Source organism: Amblyomma mixtum, chromosome 5 (genome assembly GCF_055824585.1).
Source record: "Amblyomma mixtum isolate Tamu chromosome 5, ASM5582458v1, whole genome shotgun sequence".
NCBI classification, from domain to species: Eukaryota; Metazoa; Arthropoda; class Arachnida; order Ixodida; family Ixodidae; genus Amblyomma; species Amblyomma mixtum.
In genome coordinates this window covers 72,062,257-72,080,589 of record NC_143016.1, presented here as the reverse complement: position 1 = coordinate 72,080,589, position 18,333 = coordinate 72,062,257, and the positions used below count along the sequence as shown (strand labels likewise).

At 46.4% G+C, this 18,333-nt stretch overlaps 1 protein-coding gene across 1 annotated transcript; it reads left to right on the top strand.

The window, feature by feature from the left end:
• Nucleotides 1-382: 382 nt before the first annotated feature.
• LOC149342638 (uncharacterized) lies at nucleotides 383-15,604 on the top strand. The gene is made up of 6 exons (XM_089542204.1): nucleotides 383-413; nucleotides 902-1,006; nucleotides 1,445-1,709; nucleotides 10,161-10,431; nucleotides 11,121-11,252; nucleotides 13,255-15,604. The coding sequence occupies exons 3-5, from the start codon at nucleotides 1,536-1,538 to the stop codon at nucleotides 11,237-11,239; spliced, it is 564 nt and encodes a 187-aa protein (XP_089398330.1). The 5' UTR covers nucleotides 383-413; nucleotides 902-1,006; nucleotides 1,445-1,535; the 3' UTR covers nucleotides 11,240-11,252; nucleotides 13,255-15,604.
• Nucleotides 15,605-18,333: the final 2,729 nt, after the last annotated feature.

Sequence of the window (18,333 nt, the reverse complement as noted above, 5' to 3'; positions counted from 1 at the left end):
TATAACAGAAGACCCCAATATCAAGAGAGGCTATTATTTCGCGTCCTAACTGAAACAGTAGTGTTCTTTTCTTTTTTTTGTGATCTTTACAATTTTCTGTCATCGCTGTCCAGCGATGACATAAATGCGATGACAGACAGCGATGACACGCTATCCCGCTAGATAGCGTGTATATTATCACCGAAGTGCCTGGAAAAAGAAAAAGTAAACGCCTTTCCGAATCCTCGCATTTGATTTCTCGGCAAATTATTTTCTTATTGATTGTTTTCTGTTCTTTTGTCCGATTGTTCCGTCAGCAGCTCGAGCAGCACGTTCTTCTCGCTGTCAGGCGCCACGTTCCTCGCGCGTTTCTCTCGTGCACTCCAGTCGGCCTCTTCTGAGCTCCAGCAGCAGTCCACGACGATCTACGCCACGTAAGAGGATCTTTTTATTCGCCGCCTCATCAAGCTCTTGGCTGCGTACTCGGACCGCGAGTTTCTCGGGAGCATACAGACAGCGACCGGTTCGGTGTGAGGCATTGGTCATCGCGCAGCTGGAACCCATTTGAAGGTTATCTGTAGCGAGGTGTTGGAGCCAGGCCACACAGGTGTTACAGTGATTTACTCGTAATGGTTACTATGCAGGATAGAGCAAGTAGAACGTGAATTGCAATGAGGTGTATCAACACAGTTTTCGATTCATAATAAGCTCTGAGAGAGCACTTCAACTATGCCAGGTCAAGCCCCAAGCGATCACCGTTAAGCATAGCTTCAAACTGTGGAAGCCTTTCAGAGCCTGTAGTTCTTTTCGCCACTGACGAGAAAACAATGTGTAGTATTGATCTATCTCATGACGAAGCATTTACAGTAAAATGTAGTCGTCCTCATGAGCAGCATTGAAGGAATTATTTCAATGCTTTCAGGCCAGTCCTGTTTAATCACAAGGCTGTTGCAACACATCGAGGTGTCTGGCGCTCCAACAAGCTGCTGCTTATCCGATTGACCCCTGCCTGCCACGTGGCTTTTTGGTAGGTTTGAATCTTAATACCCTCTCTTTGATTTCTCTCCTATCACAAGTCTCCGTTTTAAATATCCTCCCCCGATGAATTATTTTTTTTTCAGTTCTTTCTTCTACATAGTTTGCTAATCCCCAACATAGTGTTACCTTTCTGGTGTCCTGAATAACATAAGACGTGAATACTCTGGAATAATAGATGAAATTGTCACCCATCATTTTTTTCCTTTTTATGCCGCTGGACCAACTACCGTGTAAACCATTTATTTTTACACTCTAGCGTTTCATCCACAAGAAGCAAGCCCTGAAATAGAGTACTAAATCCCTTTCCCTCCATCTAACACACATTCATTTCGAACTCCTCAGTTACATCCATCAAAATGCAAACTTTGGTTTTGTCGGCAGGTGGATCTTGTGATAAATAATATATGACTTTTTCTTATATTTCAAGCCAAATTGAAGCCATCACAATAAGCGACCGTTTGGGTGCAAACGCGGACCACACGCGGTCCTTGCGAGAGCTGGCGCAGCATCAGTTCACCATGCCTGACGCCAACAACGAGAACTGCGAGAAAAATCAGCTACCCAAGTTCGTCGACAGGCTGCCCAAGATGGTCACCCCTGAAGCTCAGCGCAGCCACTGCAGCCTGCAAGACGCGGACGCCACGCTGCTCTGTTCCTGCTCACGGCCCAGCACTGCCGACGCCACGACCCAGGTGTGTGACACGCACGCAACGAATTACGGTTTATGCAGCCAAATAGAGTAAACATTTTTCCAATGTTCTTGCTGCTCCTTTTCCGTGGCTTCCCCCTTGCCATGCTTTTTAGATGTGCTTGATCGGAGCTGATGCACGATACATCGGTGACCATACGAGAAATTGAAAATCAGTTTTGAGGGAAGGAAATGCGCAGTAACTGTGCTACTTATCTCGGTGGACACCAGAACCGCACCGTAAGTGAGGGAATTAGAGAGTTAAAGCAGGCTGGAAGAAAGAGTGCCGTTTTTGTGGAGGTCTCTGGAATAATTTCGGCCAATTGGGGATCATTAACGTGCAATGATATCGCACAGCACACGGGCACCTTTCGCCTTTGGCCTCCATCGAAACGCGGCCGCCCCGGTCGGGTTCGAACCCGGGTACTCTGGCTAAGTAGCCGAGTGCTCTAACCGCTCAGCCACCGCAGCGGGTATGACCATATGAAGCCAGTTCACTCGCACTAGCACGCAGCCAGCGGTAAATTTCGTTGAGGGAGAAAAGGGGGTGTTGGGGCAATAGGCAAAGCCTCGTCTACGCCCCTCGTGTTATTCGTTACGATTTCTTTGGCAATATGTACTTCAGGCTGTTCCATCGTACCTTAACATTGGCGTCCGATCACAGTAAATGATGCCCTAATGAGGTTGAGTTGTGATGGAAAGCGAAGGCAGTGTGTTGGCGTTCGTCTCCAGACCGGTCAAAATCGGTTCCTGCTTTCGAAGGAAGGCGGTGTCATAAGACCTACCCAGACGTCTAGTACTTCCCTGCCCAGACGCCTAGATCTACCCAGACGCCTAATACGGGCCTCTAGAATTTCTCCTCCAGAGAAATCAACCGACGCGGTTTCGATCCCGGCCGCGGCGGTTGAATTTATCTGGAGGAGAAATTCTAGAGGCCCGTGTGCTGTGCGATGTCAGTGCACGTGAAAGAACCCCAGGTGGTCGAAATTTTCGGAGCCCTCCACTACGGCGTCTCTTATAGCCTTAGACGCTTTGGGACGTTAAACCCCTTAAACCAACCAACCAGTATAGATACGAAGTTAAGAAAATTGGATCGATAAAAGTAAGTTTAACCAGTTAAGAAAAATGGATCGATGAAATTAAGTTTAACCGCCCGCAGTCAGAGAAAAGTTATGAAGGAGGGCGTGTACGCATCTCACCCCCTAACTTTCCTTTTTGCCTGCAAACTTCAGGGTTGAATGCTCTTCTTAGCGACTTCCGCGGGTCACGTCCAGCATTTTTCGCCTTGTTTTAACGCGACAGCGTTAAGGCCCTCGTGTCGCAGAAAATCCGGTGTCGTCGCCGGCGGCGTCGGCTGTGAGCGAGAAATCCCAGATGCATTAATAAATAAAACCCAGTAGAAAATTGGTCGCGTTGGGGAATCGAAGAAAAGCCTCCGGAGTGCGAGACGAGCACGCTAATCACTCTGCCACGCCAGCACAATGGTTCAGACTGAACAAAGGCTAGAGTGAACAAAGGCGAATCAAGTGAATACGAGCCGCCGCGGTGGTTCAGTGATTATGGTGCTCGGCTGCTGACCCCAAAGACTCGGGTTAGAACCCGTACGCGGCGGTCAAATTTCGAAGGAGGCGAAATTTTAGAGGCTCGCGCACTGTGCGACGTCAGTGCACTTTAAAAAACCCCATGCGGTCGAAATTTCCGTAGCCCTTCATTACGTCGTCTATCATAGCCTGAGTCGCTTTGGGACGTTAAACCCCATAAACCACAAACCATTAACCTCTAGTGATTACGGTGTTGTCTCAGAAGGGTGCTTTAGAGACGTACTGTTGTGTCCATTCCTTTCGGGTGTACACCGAGATATCATATACTGGCGTATTTCCTTTCCTTTAAGATTTGCTTTTCATTTTCCTTGAGGCCTTTATGGCGTGGTTCGGGTGTCCACCGAGATATGAGAGATCATCGTTTCCTCAAACAAATTTTCATTTCATCTCCCTTCCCTCGTGGCGCAGATCTGGTGTCCACCGAGATATGAGAGATCGTCGTTTCCTTAAAACAAAATTTCATATCAGTTTCCTTTCCCTTACGAGGCGGTTCGGGGGGGAGGGGGGGAAGCTGCAGGCATCATGTGCAGAGAGCAGCGGGAGTCACCCGCCTGCCAAGGGAGAAATTTGAGCAGCCCTGTTCAAAGATGACGGCCAGGGGTATCGTGCAAGGGTCAATGCAGTGGTGATTTTTTTTTCTCCACCATGGCCTTTGTCTTGAGCGCTCATTTACAAACGCTGTGTATCTGGGAGAACCTATCCGCGACTCTGTACAGCGAGTAATCCCAAACGCTTTTGAACTGAAGTCATGAGGAGGTAAGGCATGGTGTGGCTCATAAAGGTTGGTGAAGTAGACAGGACGAGCGCAGACTTGCAACTGCAAGTCCGCGCTCGTCCTGTCTACTTCGGTGGTGGTGAAAACTTTTAATTACTGAAATAGAGTTTGGGAGCCACAGAGTGGCCCCGCTACATGGTCGGCGTCCCTAGTCCGGGACACCGCATGACAATGCCCCGTCTCTCGCCCGTTTCACCAGAGCCCTTTGGGACTCAAGCGAGGAGCAGTTGAGGAGGGCAGTCTCCCATGCCTCTCTGGAAGGGGCAGGGGAAGGGGGAGGTGGGGATTTTGAGTACATGCCCACACCATGTGGAAGATATCACAGGTCTCCCCACAGTGCGGGCATCGCCCATCCGTGTTAGGATCGTAATGCTTTAAGATTGCAGGACAGAGTAGAGTACCTGTCTGCAGGCGCCTTAAAGTTCGCTCCTCCGTCTTACTCAGCCCCTTTGCAGGGGCCGGGAAAAGGCGGTGGATGTCGCTATAATGCGTTATAATTTCTCTGAATCGCAGCTGCGGCTGGTTAGCCTCCGAGCCAGAAGAGCTGGGATGAGGAGCCCGGTGAGTAAGCGCTCGGGCAGCCGCTTCAGCGGCCTCATTACCTCGTAAGCCTTGGTGGCGAGGAGCCCAAATGCTTCTTTTGGGTGTTGGATCAGTGGCAGTCCGTCATAGAATACAAGCAGCTAAGGGGGAGATCTCCCCTGCCAAGTAATGATCACATGCTTTTCGGGAGTCCATAATAATGATTCTCGAATTGGCGTGGGCGGCAGCAAGCGCTATCGCTACTTCCTCGGCTCGCATTGAATTCGGGGCTCGAAAAGAGAGTCCATCAACGTGCATTTCCTGGTGAACGACAGCGGCCGTGTAAAATCCCGTTGGCGATGGCCCTGCTACGTCTACATAATATACACAGGGTCGGGAGCCGTATTGTCTCTCAAGAGCCCGAGCCCGCGCTTGTCGCCTGTTTACGTGCATGTCGGTGTCCATGTTACGGGGAGCGGGGAGACCCACAGCATATGGCGCCACAGTACTGGGATACGCTCCGCCTCCTCTGGAGTGCAGTCGTGTTGGATGTGTAAGCGGTTTAGCAGGCGGCGCCCAGGGGCCGTCTGCATGAGCCGCGTGTATTGGTTCACGAGATGGGCCTCCCGCAGCTCCTGGTAGGAGTTTAGCACCCCCAATGCCTTGAGTTTGGCATTAGAGGTAGCCACCGGGAGATCCAGGGCTCGCTTAGTTGCCTTGCGGATGATGGCGTCTATTCGCGCCTCGTCTTGCTTAGTAGTGCGGAGATATGGCACGGCGTAGAGGATCCGGCTAGTCACGAAAGCATAGACGAGCCGAAGCGTGTCCCTGCCCCGCAGACCGCCCCGCTTGTTGGAAACGCGGCGGATCATGCGCCCTACCTGTTCGCCTACTCTCTTGAGTTTCACAATGGTGGAGTCCGGTCTGAGTCTCTGGTGAATGAAAAGGCCCAGAATACGGAGCTCCTCCACCTCTCTAATAGGACCTCCTGACAGAGAGATGTGAATTGCTGTCCTATCCTTTGGGTTCGCTCTGACATGCAGAAGCTCTGATTTCGCTGGAGTACTTTGGAGCCCACAGTGAATAGCATACGCATCGACTATGGAAGCGGCCTGCTGAAGGCGGGCCTCCATGTCCCCAAGGCTCCCCTCAGTGGTCCAAATTGTAATGTCATCTGCATATAACGCGTGTTGAATGCCTTCCACCCGGGCCAGTTGGCTTGGGAGGCGCATCATAGCTATGTTGAACAGGAGCGGTGATAACACCGCTCCCTGAGGGGTACCCCGTGTTCCCATCATGTAAGGGCCGTATTCCTCGCCCTCAATCCGAAGAAAGGCCTGGCGATTAGTCAAGAAATCTCGTACATACGCGTAGGCCCTAGCCCCACAACTGGTAGAACTCAAGTTGGCCAGGATGCGTCCGTGTTTAACATTGTCGAAAGCCCCTTTCAGATCAAGGGCGAGGATGGCTTTGTCATTGTGTTGCATAGTTGTGGGTCGTGTTACATCTCTAGCTTATGGAGACGATGGGATCCATAAAGGTTGATAAGCACCTGGTTCAAGAGGTAGTTCTCATTTTACCTATTAGACTTCAAAGGAGTTTCTTTTAAAGGGGAGACGCGGGTCTTAAAACGAACATTTTTATTATTAGAGACATCGCAGTAAAATTAGACCTTTATGTAAATCTCCTACTCCTGTTTTAAAAATGTAACTATTTTGAAATATTCTAATTACCATATTATGGAAAAATAACTCATGCCTAATTAGGTATTTCTTTTAGGTCGCTAGGACACTTTCTTTAAATATTTTTGGTTCCAATAGACGTCTCACTTGTGTATACAGTGTGACGTCAAAAAGGTGTGTCCCAAAGGGCAAAAACTTCGACTTTTGATTCTGAACCGGTTTTTCTTGTGCCGATCGCCCCGCCACAACTTTTGTTCCCCGATTTGAAACGCCTCGCAGCGTTTCCTCTCCCCGTGTAAGCCTTCTCGTTAGGGCGTATGCTTTGCCCATCGGACCAGAAACACGTGCGCTGATGACGTTGGCTGGGAGAGGCATATTTAAACGAAGGTTTAGCCAAATACCTGCCATGCAGAACTATGCTATTCATATTGTTCTAGAGATATATTATCATATAAAAATGTTCAGTTATGTGGAAGATTCATAATTACCAAGTATAGTTGTCATCATTTTTTTCAGGAAATTTGATAGTGCTACGGACGCTGGGAGGATAACGAAGTGTCTTGAACGACGACGCCGCTGTAGTGCACGCTTGTGTGCTGTTCGGCTGTCTTAAGCAGTCGATCCTCTGCCGCGCAGATTACCTCTTCAAAGGAGAACGTACTTGCGCGAAAGACGGAAAGAAAACAAGGAAACACAAACGACATGTACAAAGCGCAACTTCCAACAAGTTTATTTCATAGAGAGCTACATATTTATACTCTAGAGATCAAACCCAGCGATAAAAACCGTCGCATGCGCATTTCACGTCAGCATAGCGCCACGACAGGTGCTGCCTGTTTACATCAAAAGTTCCAACAACCCCCGGCACAGCTATCAACAAGGAAAGAAGAATCATGAGGTGATAAATGACGAAAGGTGACATTTAAAATATCGTAGCACATGCCTAGTCACATGCCTAGTCACATGCCTTGTATCTGGCACATGCAAAGACCAAACTTCAGAGGGAAATTATTGAGGCATTTTATATTACTAACTCCGGAGATAAACGCATTCGCACTGCATCTATCTTACTTCTTAACAAAGAGGTGACTTTTCTAGACGGGCACGTCTAAATTTTGCTGCGCCTCAGGTTTCCATTTTTTTCAGGTCGTACTGTTGTTGGGTGGCCTAGCCTTCGATTCTTGTTAGAATTCTTCGTTGTAACTGGTTTTTCTACCCTGTTCACCGGCTGTTTTTTTAGTGGTGTGTTCTGCCTTTTTTGACACTGCTTTTGCTGCTATGAATTCTTTTTACACTTTGACATGCCTATGGTTTTGGTTTTGAGACTGCTTTGCTACAATACTTTTAATGTCACCTTTCCTCATTTATCACCACATGATTCTTCTTTCCTTCTTGATAGCAGTGCCGGGGGTTGTTGGAACTTTTGATGTAATGAGGCAGCACCTGTGGTGGCGGTATGCTGACGTGAAAAGCGCACGCAACGGTTTTTATCGCTGTGTTTGACCTCTAGAGTATAAATGTGTGCTCTCTATGAAATAAACTAGTGGGAAGTTGCGCTTTGTACATGTCGTATGTTTCCTTGTTTTCGTTCCTTCTTACCTGCAAGTACGTACTCTTTTCAAGCTATGAACCAACTCGCCCCGATTAGAGTTTTAAGATTACCTTTGCTGCATTTAGCCATTCGTAACATTTGGTGGAGGTGCGGGGTATTGATCCCAGTACCTCCATAAAATAAAATAGCATAGCTTCGAGTTCACTTCTTTCTGAATTCAGTGATACAAGATTAATTGAAATTGCACCATAATATGTACCGAAATCTTCCGTACGGATAGTCTTGTAGGCGAAAAACGCTAAGCTGAGAAATCGGAATTTGAAGTGCGCGCATCAATTATTCGGAGGTAGGTGTAGAGGCCTCAGAAACCGGCAAAATGCAAACGTTCCAAGATGATTTCACAGTAGAAAGCAATGCCAATATGTAGGGAAGGGTGCCAACTTTTGAGTAAGACCCAGATGGTGGCCGTCGGGGTCGTGGTGGCGGCAAGCGAAGGGCACGAGTGGTGCCGCATTTTTCTCCGAACTCACCGTTTCACCGTTTCGGAGGCATCATTTATATCCATCTTTTGAGTACTAGTTGTAGGTTGAATGAGACTTTGAAACTTCTTAGGCACGTACTGCAGAGTATATTAAATCCCAATATGTCATATGAAAAATCAAAAATTTTGCATTTTTTATCACTTCCAAACCCGTGTCTCGTCTTAAGATGGGTGAATCATTTGAAGTAAGTGCCGCTATACGAGTTACAAGTGCCATGAAGACTAGCATTGGTTAAGAGTGGAGAAAACCATCTGGCTGACAGCAAGACCGCTCCCCTCAAATGAGAGAGAAAAAAGAGGAGTACCTAAAAAAAGGCCGTCCAGCCCTACCTGCACCCAAAAACATTGAGTCAAGATGCTCTGCTGTGTTGCCTCTTTGCTTAGAGGCTGCATAGTTAGTGCTTTTGAAAATGTGGACACGAGGAATAAAAAACGGAAACAGAGTCTACTCTTGTGCGTTATGTGTGGCTTCTGCATTTAGGATGTGATGTGAAAACTGCGCTTGCAGATATTTTAATAAGAACTGAGGGTTTTTGACCATAGATTTTATTAATGAAGTCACAATTATGAAGTTATCGAGAAACATATGTTTGGTGGTTGCCGATTCTAAGCATGCCATTTAAAATAATCCCTTGTGCATTTATGTAATACGTAGAACTGTGAAACTAGAGAAATTGTGGGCTCGAAGAGAATTCGATGTAATAAAAATTCAGTGCTAATTTAATTGGATATTCTTGCGTATTTATCAAATTACAGATGAAAGTTTCTACAAAACATGGCCAGAAGAAAACACACTTATTAAAGGTGTGTGGGTATTAAATTTCTGGATGTCAAGCGAATATAAAAATAAAAATTGGTCACCAATCAAATAAAATAATTTCAATTGTGTGTACAAATAGTTCAAAATAACGGCACTCTTGCACAAAACACAGGTATTAAAAGGAAATAAAAATTTTGTTTTCAACCATCATCAACGTAATTTGTTATATGTATAAGACCTACCAGGCATTAGATAAGGAAGTGGGAATTGTATTAGCAATAGCAATAACCTTTGTTGTGTAGGCTTTGAATAACAATTGCTGTCAGTGAAAAAAAAGTGACACTTGATGCTCGCGTCAAAAAGGGGTTTACTGAGTGCTGTCGTGAAGCATTGTAAGGTGGCCGATGACTCTTTACTGGAGGAGTGACGTCAGTGATCGATGAATTGCTATGCAAGGCACTGCTGGCAAAATGCAACAAGATGGCTCATGAAAGCGACGTAAGATCTGGAAATTCAGCTGCAAATTCAGCTGCAGCTTCAATGCGACGGGACCATCTCTTGTCACAGTTGATTTTTTTCGCGCTGCCCAAAACTGGTAAAACAGTTTGAGATTGGAATGGCCGCACATTGGTTAAATGTTTCGGACTGGAAAGACTTAAAATAGTTCTTCTTGGTGTGTTAAAAAAAAGAAAGCTTTTCTGCTGATGGCAGGAGACTACATGGAATGTCGTGCACTAATTAACTTAAAATGTCGGAAAAACCCCTGCAGTTACCCCATAACTATTCAGAAATTCGAGGCATTCAATGTTGGTCAGCAGTCATTCATAACAGCCTTACTTTGCGGCTTCAATGTAGCTTTTAGGACATATCAATTTGTGAGCTCAGTGCGCCTCCAGATATTGACTATTAGTATTAGTAGTGCCACTGAACCACATTGCCATGCTTCGTTTGTTTTTGGTCTCACTGGTGTACTATGCGGCGGGGTTGTAGCCTCACAGTTGTACTGCTTTTCTCTCTTTCAGGGTTCAGTGTGTGTGGTGTACTTCGTTGACTACGGCAGCGTGGCCCCAGTGGCCCCTGAAAATACTCGTCCCCTTCCGGATGCCTACCTGCAACTGCCAGCACAGGCAGTGCGTTGCCGGCTGCATGGGGTGCGTCCTGTGACCATCAACATTTTCTGGGCTGTGGAAGCAACTGCAATGCTGGCCACCATGTTTCAAGGAGGCCCAGTGGTCGCAACTGCACTCGGGCGGGTGAACGACATGCACGAAGTGGAACTGGCTTCAAACAAAGGTTAGTGTTTCTGGAACATTCTTGCTGCTGGCACCAGCTGCTTGCAGCCATGGTAGTCCTGCACTCAAGATTGCTCTAGGGGAAGAAAAAGGGGCATTTACTGTGGTCGCGAGTATATTCAATGTATGTGCTCTTCAAGTAAATTTTGTGTGGCATGTTCAGCAAAGGTGCTTCCTCTTCAATTATACACCATAAAACATCACTGAAGACCTGTCAGCTGAGACTCTGTCGATAATGACAGACATAATGGTGTAGAAAACATTTACATCATCATCATCTGCCTAAAATTGTTCCCCGTCCTTGGCCGTCCTTGGAATCGCCACCGTGCACAAAAACAGATGTGGACTGACAGGAAGACGACACAACTACGTAGAGGTCAGCAACGCAGCACGAAGTGTCCTGGCCTTGTCATTGTCTGTTGTCATTGTCATTGAGGTGAATTCGAGCTTTCTGCTTCGTCACTGCGAGAGCGGTAGCCTGGACCAATAGCAGCGTCTGCAACCAACGTGTTGCTTGCTTTTTAAAATTCCCAATTCCTCTAATTGCATGCCAGTACAGTTAATCCTCGAAATAACGAAGTCTATAACATCCACATTTTACTTCATAACATTAATATCTAGCTACATAATTGATCTCACCATGCAAGGAACCATTCAAAGTGTGTTGTGAATCACTCATGGATAAAACAGGCCCGTTGCGGACACGGCGCACTTCCCGACAAGGAGACGCACGCAGAATGAGACCGAGAAAGGGGCTTGCCGGGAGGAAGAGCCGCGTCAAAGGTGCCGAAACAGAGGAGAGCCGATGAAGCCGGCAGAAAGGTGAGATATGCTACTGGCTGGAAATGTCTGCTGCGCATTCGCGCTAAGGGCATCCCTCCCCTCCTTCATTTACTTTTATTTGTCTAGTAATTGCCAAAGTGTATGCCGCCGCGTTGGCTCACTGGTTATGGTGCTCGGCTGCTGACCAGAAAGACGCGGGTGCGATCCCGGCCGCGGCGGTTGAATTTTTTTGGAGAAGAAATTCTAGAGGCCCGTGTACTGTGCAATGTCAGTGCACGTTAAAGTACCCCAGGTGGTCGAAATTTCTGGAGCCCTCCACTACGGCGTCTCTCATACCCTTAGTGACATTGGGACATTAAACCCCATAAACCAAACCAAACCTTTTTTTCCAGTGAAAGTATTGGGTAGTCTAATGCTTCCGCGCTTTCTTCTCCAACAGCCGCGTTGCACCTTGTTCGTTCATTCCGGCACAACAGAAATGCCTTGTGGCTCATGTTGCGAACCTGCCTCAGCACATCTATCGCTTCCGAAAGGTGCATTTCAAACTTATGCTCAAGTTAAGGCATTTCTGGTGTCACAAGATTAAGAAGCCCTAATCTTTCAATGATAAAGCTCCCAATTATAATACCTATTATGGACCCACCCTATATTCAAGTTGGCTTTGCCGATATGAGCTGTTCCCTAATCATGGCATCACTGGCCATCAGTGAAACGAGGATAAACCGCTAATTTGTGGACTGCTGCTTCGCTGGTGCACATAGTGTTGTTACGAGAACGCTGCGAACAAATTTCTGAGCTTGCTGCTGGCGAGACAATCGTGTTTAACCCTAAAACAAAAGGCCCTTTCCTTAAGCCACCTTGTTTCAGCTTTAAAAGTTTGATTGCTCGTGTTTGCGCTCATTCCCTGCTCTTGGGTGTCAATGGCAGTGAACTGGTGCCATAATGTGGCTTCTTCATGAGTTACTCTCCAAAAAATACAAGACTTACTCCCAGCACGTGGGGGCCCTTGCGTGGTGAGTATAATGCCGTGTAAAACAAATGGGCAAAACTTGGATAAACATAAGCTTTACTAACAGCACTACCAAGACACACCACCAGCCAAATAAGGCGCAACCAGGGCTATTGCTTTCGCAACTTACCGGGCTTAACCGAGCTAAGCCTCTGTCAATTTTTTTTCCCCTATGCAATTTTACGTGCGCTGTTATTCGCTGCGATTCCCTCCCACCTCACCGATCTTTGTGTGGCTCTGATGATTGCTCCTGTGTCATTTGCTTTTCCGACTTGAACTTTTTTTTATGTGGCACTTATCTTGCTTTATGGGTAAAGAAATTAAAAATTATGCAGCAGAATAATATGTGAATAGTAACAAAATGGAGCTGAACACACAAACAACTTGCGCTTGATATACACACACACAGTGAAGTCCTTACGTGCATTCAGCATCGACGAATATTTAAATTTCTTTGCCTTTTAGTTGGGCTGGTTACCAATGATATGATATGCGCTATATTGAACCAAGCGGCCGAAACAAGTTTTAAATGATGCGTAATCCGAAAATCTGTGTTCTGCGATTTTAGGGCACTTCAGTTAATCCTAACCCTGAACCTAGCCACGAGCACTTTTCCACGGCGTCCCTCATAACCCACTCGGTATATCGAATAAGAGCAACTCACCTTACTTTAAGACGCGTAAACGCTTTTATTGCGGCTGCACAAGATAACCTCAAGAAACGCTGTAACTTGAGAAATTGGTCATGATTACTATAATGCGTTATCTCGTGGTAAGCACTGCGGTTCTATGTTCGGAAAATTTCACCTTTGTTAGGCTACCAAGGATAGTCGTTTTTGCTTATAATAATAATAATAATAATAATAATAATAATAATAATAATAATAATAATAATAATAATAATAATAATAATAATAATAATAATAATAATAATAATAATAATAATAATAATAATAATAATAATATAATAAATTTATTCTGCCGGTGTATAAGAAACCATTAACTCTGTTCATCCCTGTTTTCGTTCTCGCAGGTGGTCACCGTATCGTTCAAGAACATCTCGTCTACTCTCAGCTTCCGGCCTAAGTGAAGAACATGGCCGGTGCTTGCTTTGCCTCCCGCCAACGACAATTCAGGGACCGCATCCTGCACATGCGACTTCTTCCATTTAATTTTTATGATATTCCGTTCTTCCCGTGTGGCAGTGAACGCTTATAGACTTCCCTTTTGATATTAACCGCGTTTTGAAACGTATATTTTCCTGTATTATTAGCTAATTTGCTTCTTAATTGCGTTATTATACTTTAAAAAAACATTACGGCTATAGAGACGCTTGTTTGCTCTTTTCAGGCGCTCATTTGGTTTATATATATCGCAGTTGATTTTTTAAATATTTTCCAACAAGTAGCACAACGAAAAATAAAATTGTCATTTACTGGCCTTGGTGTTGCGGCGTGGTTTGTTTTATTGCAAGAGTAAAAGGCTATTCTTTTGTGACTTCTCACTCATATAGCGTCTTGGATGGTTTTTTGCCTGATATGATATATCCGAGAGGTCCAGAAAATTTTGCCTGTAAATGGCGTGTAATGCCTAATGCAAGGTGATAATGCTGTTCTATGGGTTTGTCATTAGCCAGAAAAGACGTGGTCTTTTCTGTCTGTCGCAGAGAAACCATACATACAGTAATAAAAGAACAGCCACTGTCACTTACGTAGATTTTCGGTTGTTTGCCGCCTGCGGCCGTGGTTACAGCACAAAGCTGGCTTCCAAGAGCGTCTTTTGACGACACGCACGTCTTTATTGATCTGATCACAATAATCATGTAAATGGCGTATTCTGAAAAAACATTTGCGGCACTTCTCGTCACTTTGTTTTTTTCATCTCACAAACGCAGCGACATGCAGTGCTCCCCACTGCAACCTATATTAAAAAGTGACTGCTGCTCATTAAGACTCGGGCGCTTTTGTTCTCTGTCGCCTATGCACCCGGCTCCGTACTGGCTGCTAAAGATTTTTAAAAAGTTTTGAAGTTTGTTAACAAGTCCTAGTTCCTGCTGGTGGACAGACAAAGAATTTTGAAGCTTCTACATTATCGAATGTCCTTCAAATAAGTAAGAAAAAAGCTTTTTCAAGAGACTGCGCTGCCGCGGAGTATAGGCTTAGGCAGCTAAAACACAGTTAAATGTTACTGGGAATTTCGAGAATGTCCTTTTGATGCTCGTGATGTATTAGCTCATTTGTGTAAGCTAAAGATTTAAAAACAAACGCGTTTAAAGGTTTGTACTGATCAACTGTCGTCGCACTGTTAACTGGTAAAATCAACCTGAGCGGTATCGTGAAGGTCTTTATGAACAAGACATCTACCGCCGAATAAAAGCACTATCGGCGACAGCCGGGTATGCTGATTTACAGCCTGTGTACAGTCTGCGTCACTTGTTCGTGCAGCGTTAGAGCGACGCAGTTCCCTGCATAAAATCCACATCTCGTCGCAGCTTCTAGCTTTTAGAGGCAACTCTTGCGCGGAAGTAGAGCCACACAGACTTGCAAGCAAGGTGACCACAAAAACTCTGCCGGAAACCGGGGGTACTTTCTAATACTGGATTTTATTGCGGTGAGCACACTGCGGTACTTTCTAATGCTGGATTTTATTGCGGTGAGCACACTGCGGTAGTTTCTAATACTGGATTTTAATGCGGTGAGCACACTGCTATAGCGCTCTACGGAAGGGTGACGAACACTGTAGGTGTTTACAGCGTGTTTACCGCCTATGTACGTGTCGCATATATCACCAAACGAGAGCACTTTTAGCACTACGCCGTGACTATGTGCCTTGGTGCATTAGCGCCTAAACCCAAATTTCTCTTCCGCGGAGCGCACATGCTTAGCCGGATATATCGAAAGCAGTGATTAAATTCAACACAAACGATGGGCTCTATTTTATATTTTTATATTGTTTCATTTTTTTTTGTTCCTCTGAAGCACACGTGTGAGCGCTGCGAAACACATGTCCGGTCGCGGATTTGCGATGGAAGGTTTATCGCCACGCTCTAGCCGTGCGCCCCGCGCAAATCTTTACTGCCCATTTCACTCTTGCTCTACACGTTTCCTTGTATGCGGAAACGTATGCAAAATGAGGATCGCTGTTTGAGCGAGTTGGTTGCTCAAGAGAAAATTTCAGCGCTTGAAAAGGACGGAAAGATGAGGACAGCATATGCTACAACGCATGTGTTGTCCTCTTCGTTCCGTCAGTCGGTCCGTTTTGGTATGTGTGCGATGTGTGTGAAAGACTATAGAAATTAAAAGCCCCGACGGCGGTAAGTAGCGAAATGCGTGACACGAGTTTGGCGGCGTCGGGGCGGGGCGATGAAGGTGGAGCCGTGACGAGGGTTTGTACGACATGCAAGGACTCTCTCGTTATGCAACGAGCCTGTCACTACTGCCACTTAGCTGAAAGCACATTTGAGGAGTCCACTGTTCCAAGAGGGCAGTTATGGTCCTTCTTTCTGGTTCAGGTGTCCAACGAGATGTGGACACCTAGCCCTCACCTGACGTTGCATATATCCTGGCATAGCAGAGTTAAGCCACTGCCAATTTTATTGCGAAAGCAATACCACTCCCAAGAACGGCCTTTGGCGTAGCGGCGGCCACTCTGCACGTTTGAGCTTTAGAATGACCCCTGACGTCATACCATGCCTAGTGACGTCACAGCGTGGCGTCATACCAGGAGCGAGGGGACATAGTAGTAGCGCTAAAAAAACCAAGGACGACAGGGTTCTCTACCCTGTCGTCCTTGGGTTTTTTAGCGCTACTACTATGTCCTCTCAATCCAAACACCAACTACCCAACTTTCTGGCTTAAATACCAGAAGCGAGAGACGGCCTACCAACTCGGCTCGTCGGGTAACGGCGGCCGCTGGCCAGGGCGCGCCGTGCTCTTCCCATTAGAGGCGCTGCATATACAGTATAAAACAAGTGCATTCGCAACCTACCAGGCTTAACCAAAGCTAAGAACCGCAAATTTTTTTTTTATGCGAAGCATATTACAATAGGTAACCCAAGCCCTTCGTGACGGTTACACGCCGTGCACACCACGTGACACAATGACGCCACGACAGATGACAGACGGGGCTCCAACTTGTGCCGTCGCTGCGGTTGCACGCCGTGTGAATCACGTGGTATGGTGACGTCACACTCCCGCGCGTTTCGAACGCGCGTTCACACTCGGTGTAGGTGAAACGCTCGCTCCACCGGGCAGGCGGACGCGGCTTCCGTGGCAATCCAGGCGCTCACCCAACGCGCGTCTCGGGGTTAGTCGGCGTTCCGCTGTAGCCATGCCGTTGTCTTGCCCAACGACGAAGGCTTCTAGTGGTTGTATTAAAATGACCAAGTATTCAACCAAGGAAAGCCATGTATTACCAAGCCTAGCCATCAATATGCTTCGCATCTGACTAGGCTTAACCTTAGCTAAGCCTCAGCCATTTTTTTTTCTTAGCCGTAGTTCCCCCTCAGAAATCGTATGTATGTCTTTATCCCAACACCACATGCGACGGACGGAATCAAGAACAAAAAAGAATATTATTTCGCAAGAAATTTGAATAAATTGTTTCGGTTTGTAATGGTTTTATGGGGTTTATTAACATCCTAAAGCGACTCAGGCAATGAGGGACGGCGTAGTGCAGGGCTCCGGATATGTTCCATCCCCTGGCGCTCTTTAACGATTATACGAGCCTCTATCATTTCATCTGCACTGAAATGCGACCGCCGCGAAGATGATCGAATTATTTTCGGTTGAATAAATATTAAAGCGAATGTATTACTAGCCTATTTAAGCTAAGGTCATTGGCGCCGCAGTCAAGTGGAGGAGCGGTGGAGGTGCGTCAGTCATGTGAGATATCCTCTTTTTTCCTCCTTTATTCCTTTCCTTAAGGCGCAGTTCAATCTCCCACCGAGATGCGAGACAGATATTGCGCTATTTCCTTTCCTCAAAAACGAATTTTTAATTTCCACTTCTTTCATTCCTTCTTCCATCCCTTCCCCTACGGCGCGGTTCGGGAATCCACCGATATATTTGAGAGAATTACTGCGTACGTCCTTTCCTCAAAAAACGAAACAAAACATTGGAGTTAGGGTTAACAACTTTATAGAGTCCGTTAATTCTAGAATCAATGCTTTTAAATACTCATTTTTTCCTCACACAATAACTCAATGGAATGAACTCCCGCCTGAGGTTGTAAACAGCATCGATGCCATTAACAAAATTACTTATTGATAATTGCTGACTTCTTTTTTTCCTTGTTCTTTACTATGTTCTATTACTGTTATGTGTGTTTGTGCTATGTAATCTGCCGCGTCTCTTTTTTTGTGCTTTTGCCCCTCCTGCTAGGACCCATCAGTAGGGACTGCAGTATTCTGGAAATAAATAAATTTTCAAGAAAGGAGGCACACAACGAGCTCTCTGCGTCAGTGGACACCTCAATCTCGCTTTCGTGTACCGCGCGTGGCGTTTGTGTGCACCTGCAAAAACCTGCTGTCACTCAATATTCCATGACCCGCCGCGGTGGCTGAGTGCGCTCGTCTACGTAGCCGGGCTACCCGGGTTCGAACCCGACCCCGGAGGCCGGATTTCGCTTAATGCGAAACGCAAAAGGCGCCCGTGTGCTGTGCGATGTACTACTCCCTTACCTCAATAAATGCTCCTCTTTCCACCAGTTCCCCGCCTTTGTCTTCGCCACTCCGCCGTAGTGGGCATGTGCCATTTTATTTGAGGCCAACCAACCAACATGAAGAGGGGGCAATCAGCTAAAGGCCACCAGGCCCTTCTGCTAAAAACCCAGGAACCCTTCTTTTCCGGCAATAAAGTTTTCTCTCTCTCTCTCTGGGGCAAAAAGGGTTGGGGAGAGATAGATTGCAGCTTCAGTGGTCGGTCTTCCCAGGATTCCGTTGGCCCGCGCTGCCGTCCCAGCCGGCGTGAGCAACGGAAGCTGTGTGCTCGGGTCGTCGCTGCCGCCCTGGCGTGACGAAACATTGGGCGTTGGATTAGGAGGTTTGAGCTGGACAGTGAGGCCTCCCACTGTTCCTTTGTTCTACATGTTTAGGTGTGAGGTAAAACTGATG

Bases quoted from the DNA above. Each gene is read 5' to 3' on its own strand.
- LOC149342638 (XM_089542204.1), top strand. From the start codon at position 1,536: ATGCCTGACGCCAACAACGAGAACTGCGAGAAAAATCAGCTACCCAAG. The intron at 1,710-10,160 runs GTGTGTGACACG...TCTCTCTTTCAG, and splicing joins CTGCCGACGCCACGACCCAG to GGTTCAGTGTGTGTGGTGTA. The intron at 10,432-11,120 runs GTTAGTGTTTCT...TGGATAAAACAG, and splicing joins GGAACTGGCTTCAAACAAAG to GCCCGTTGCGGACACGGCGC.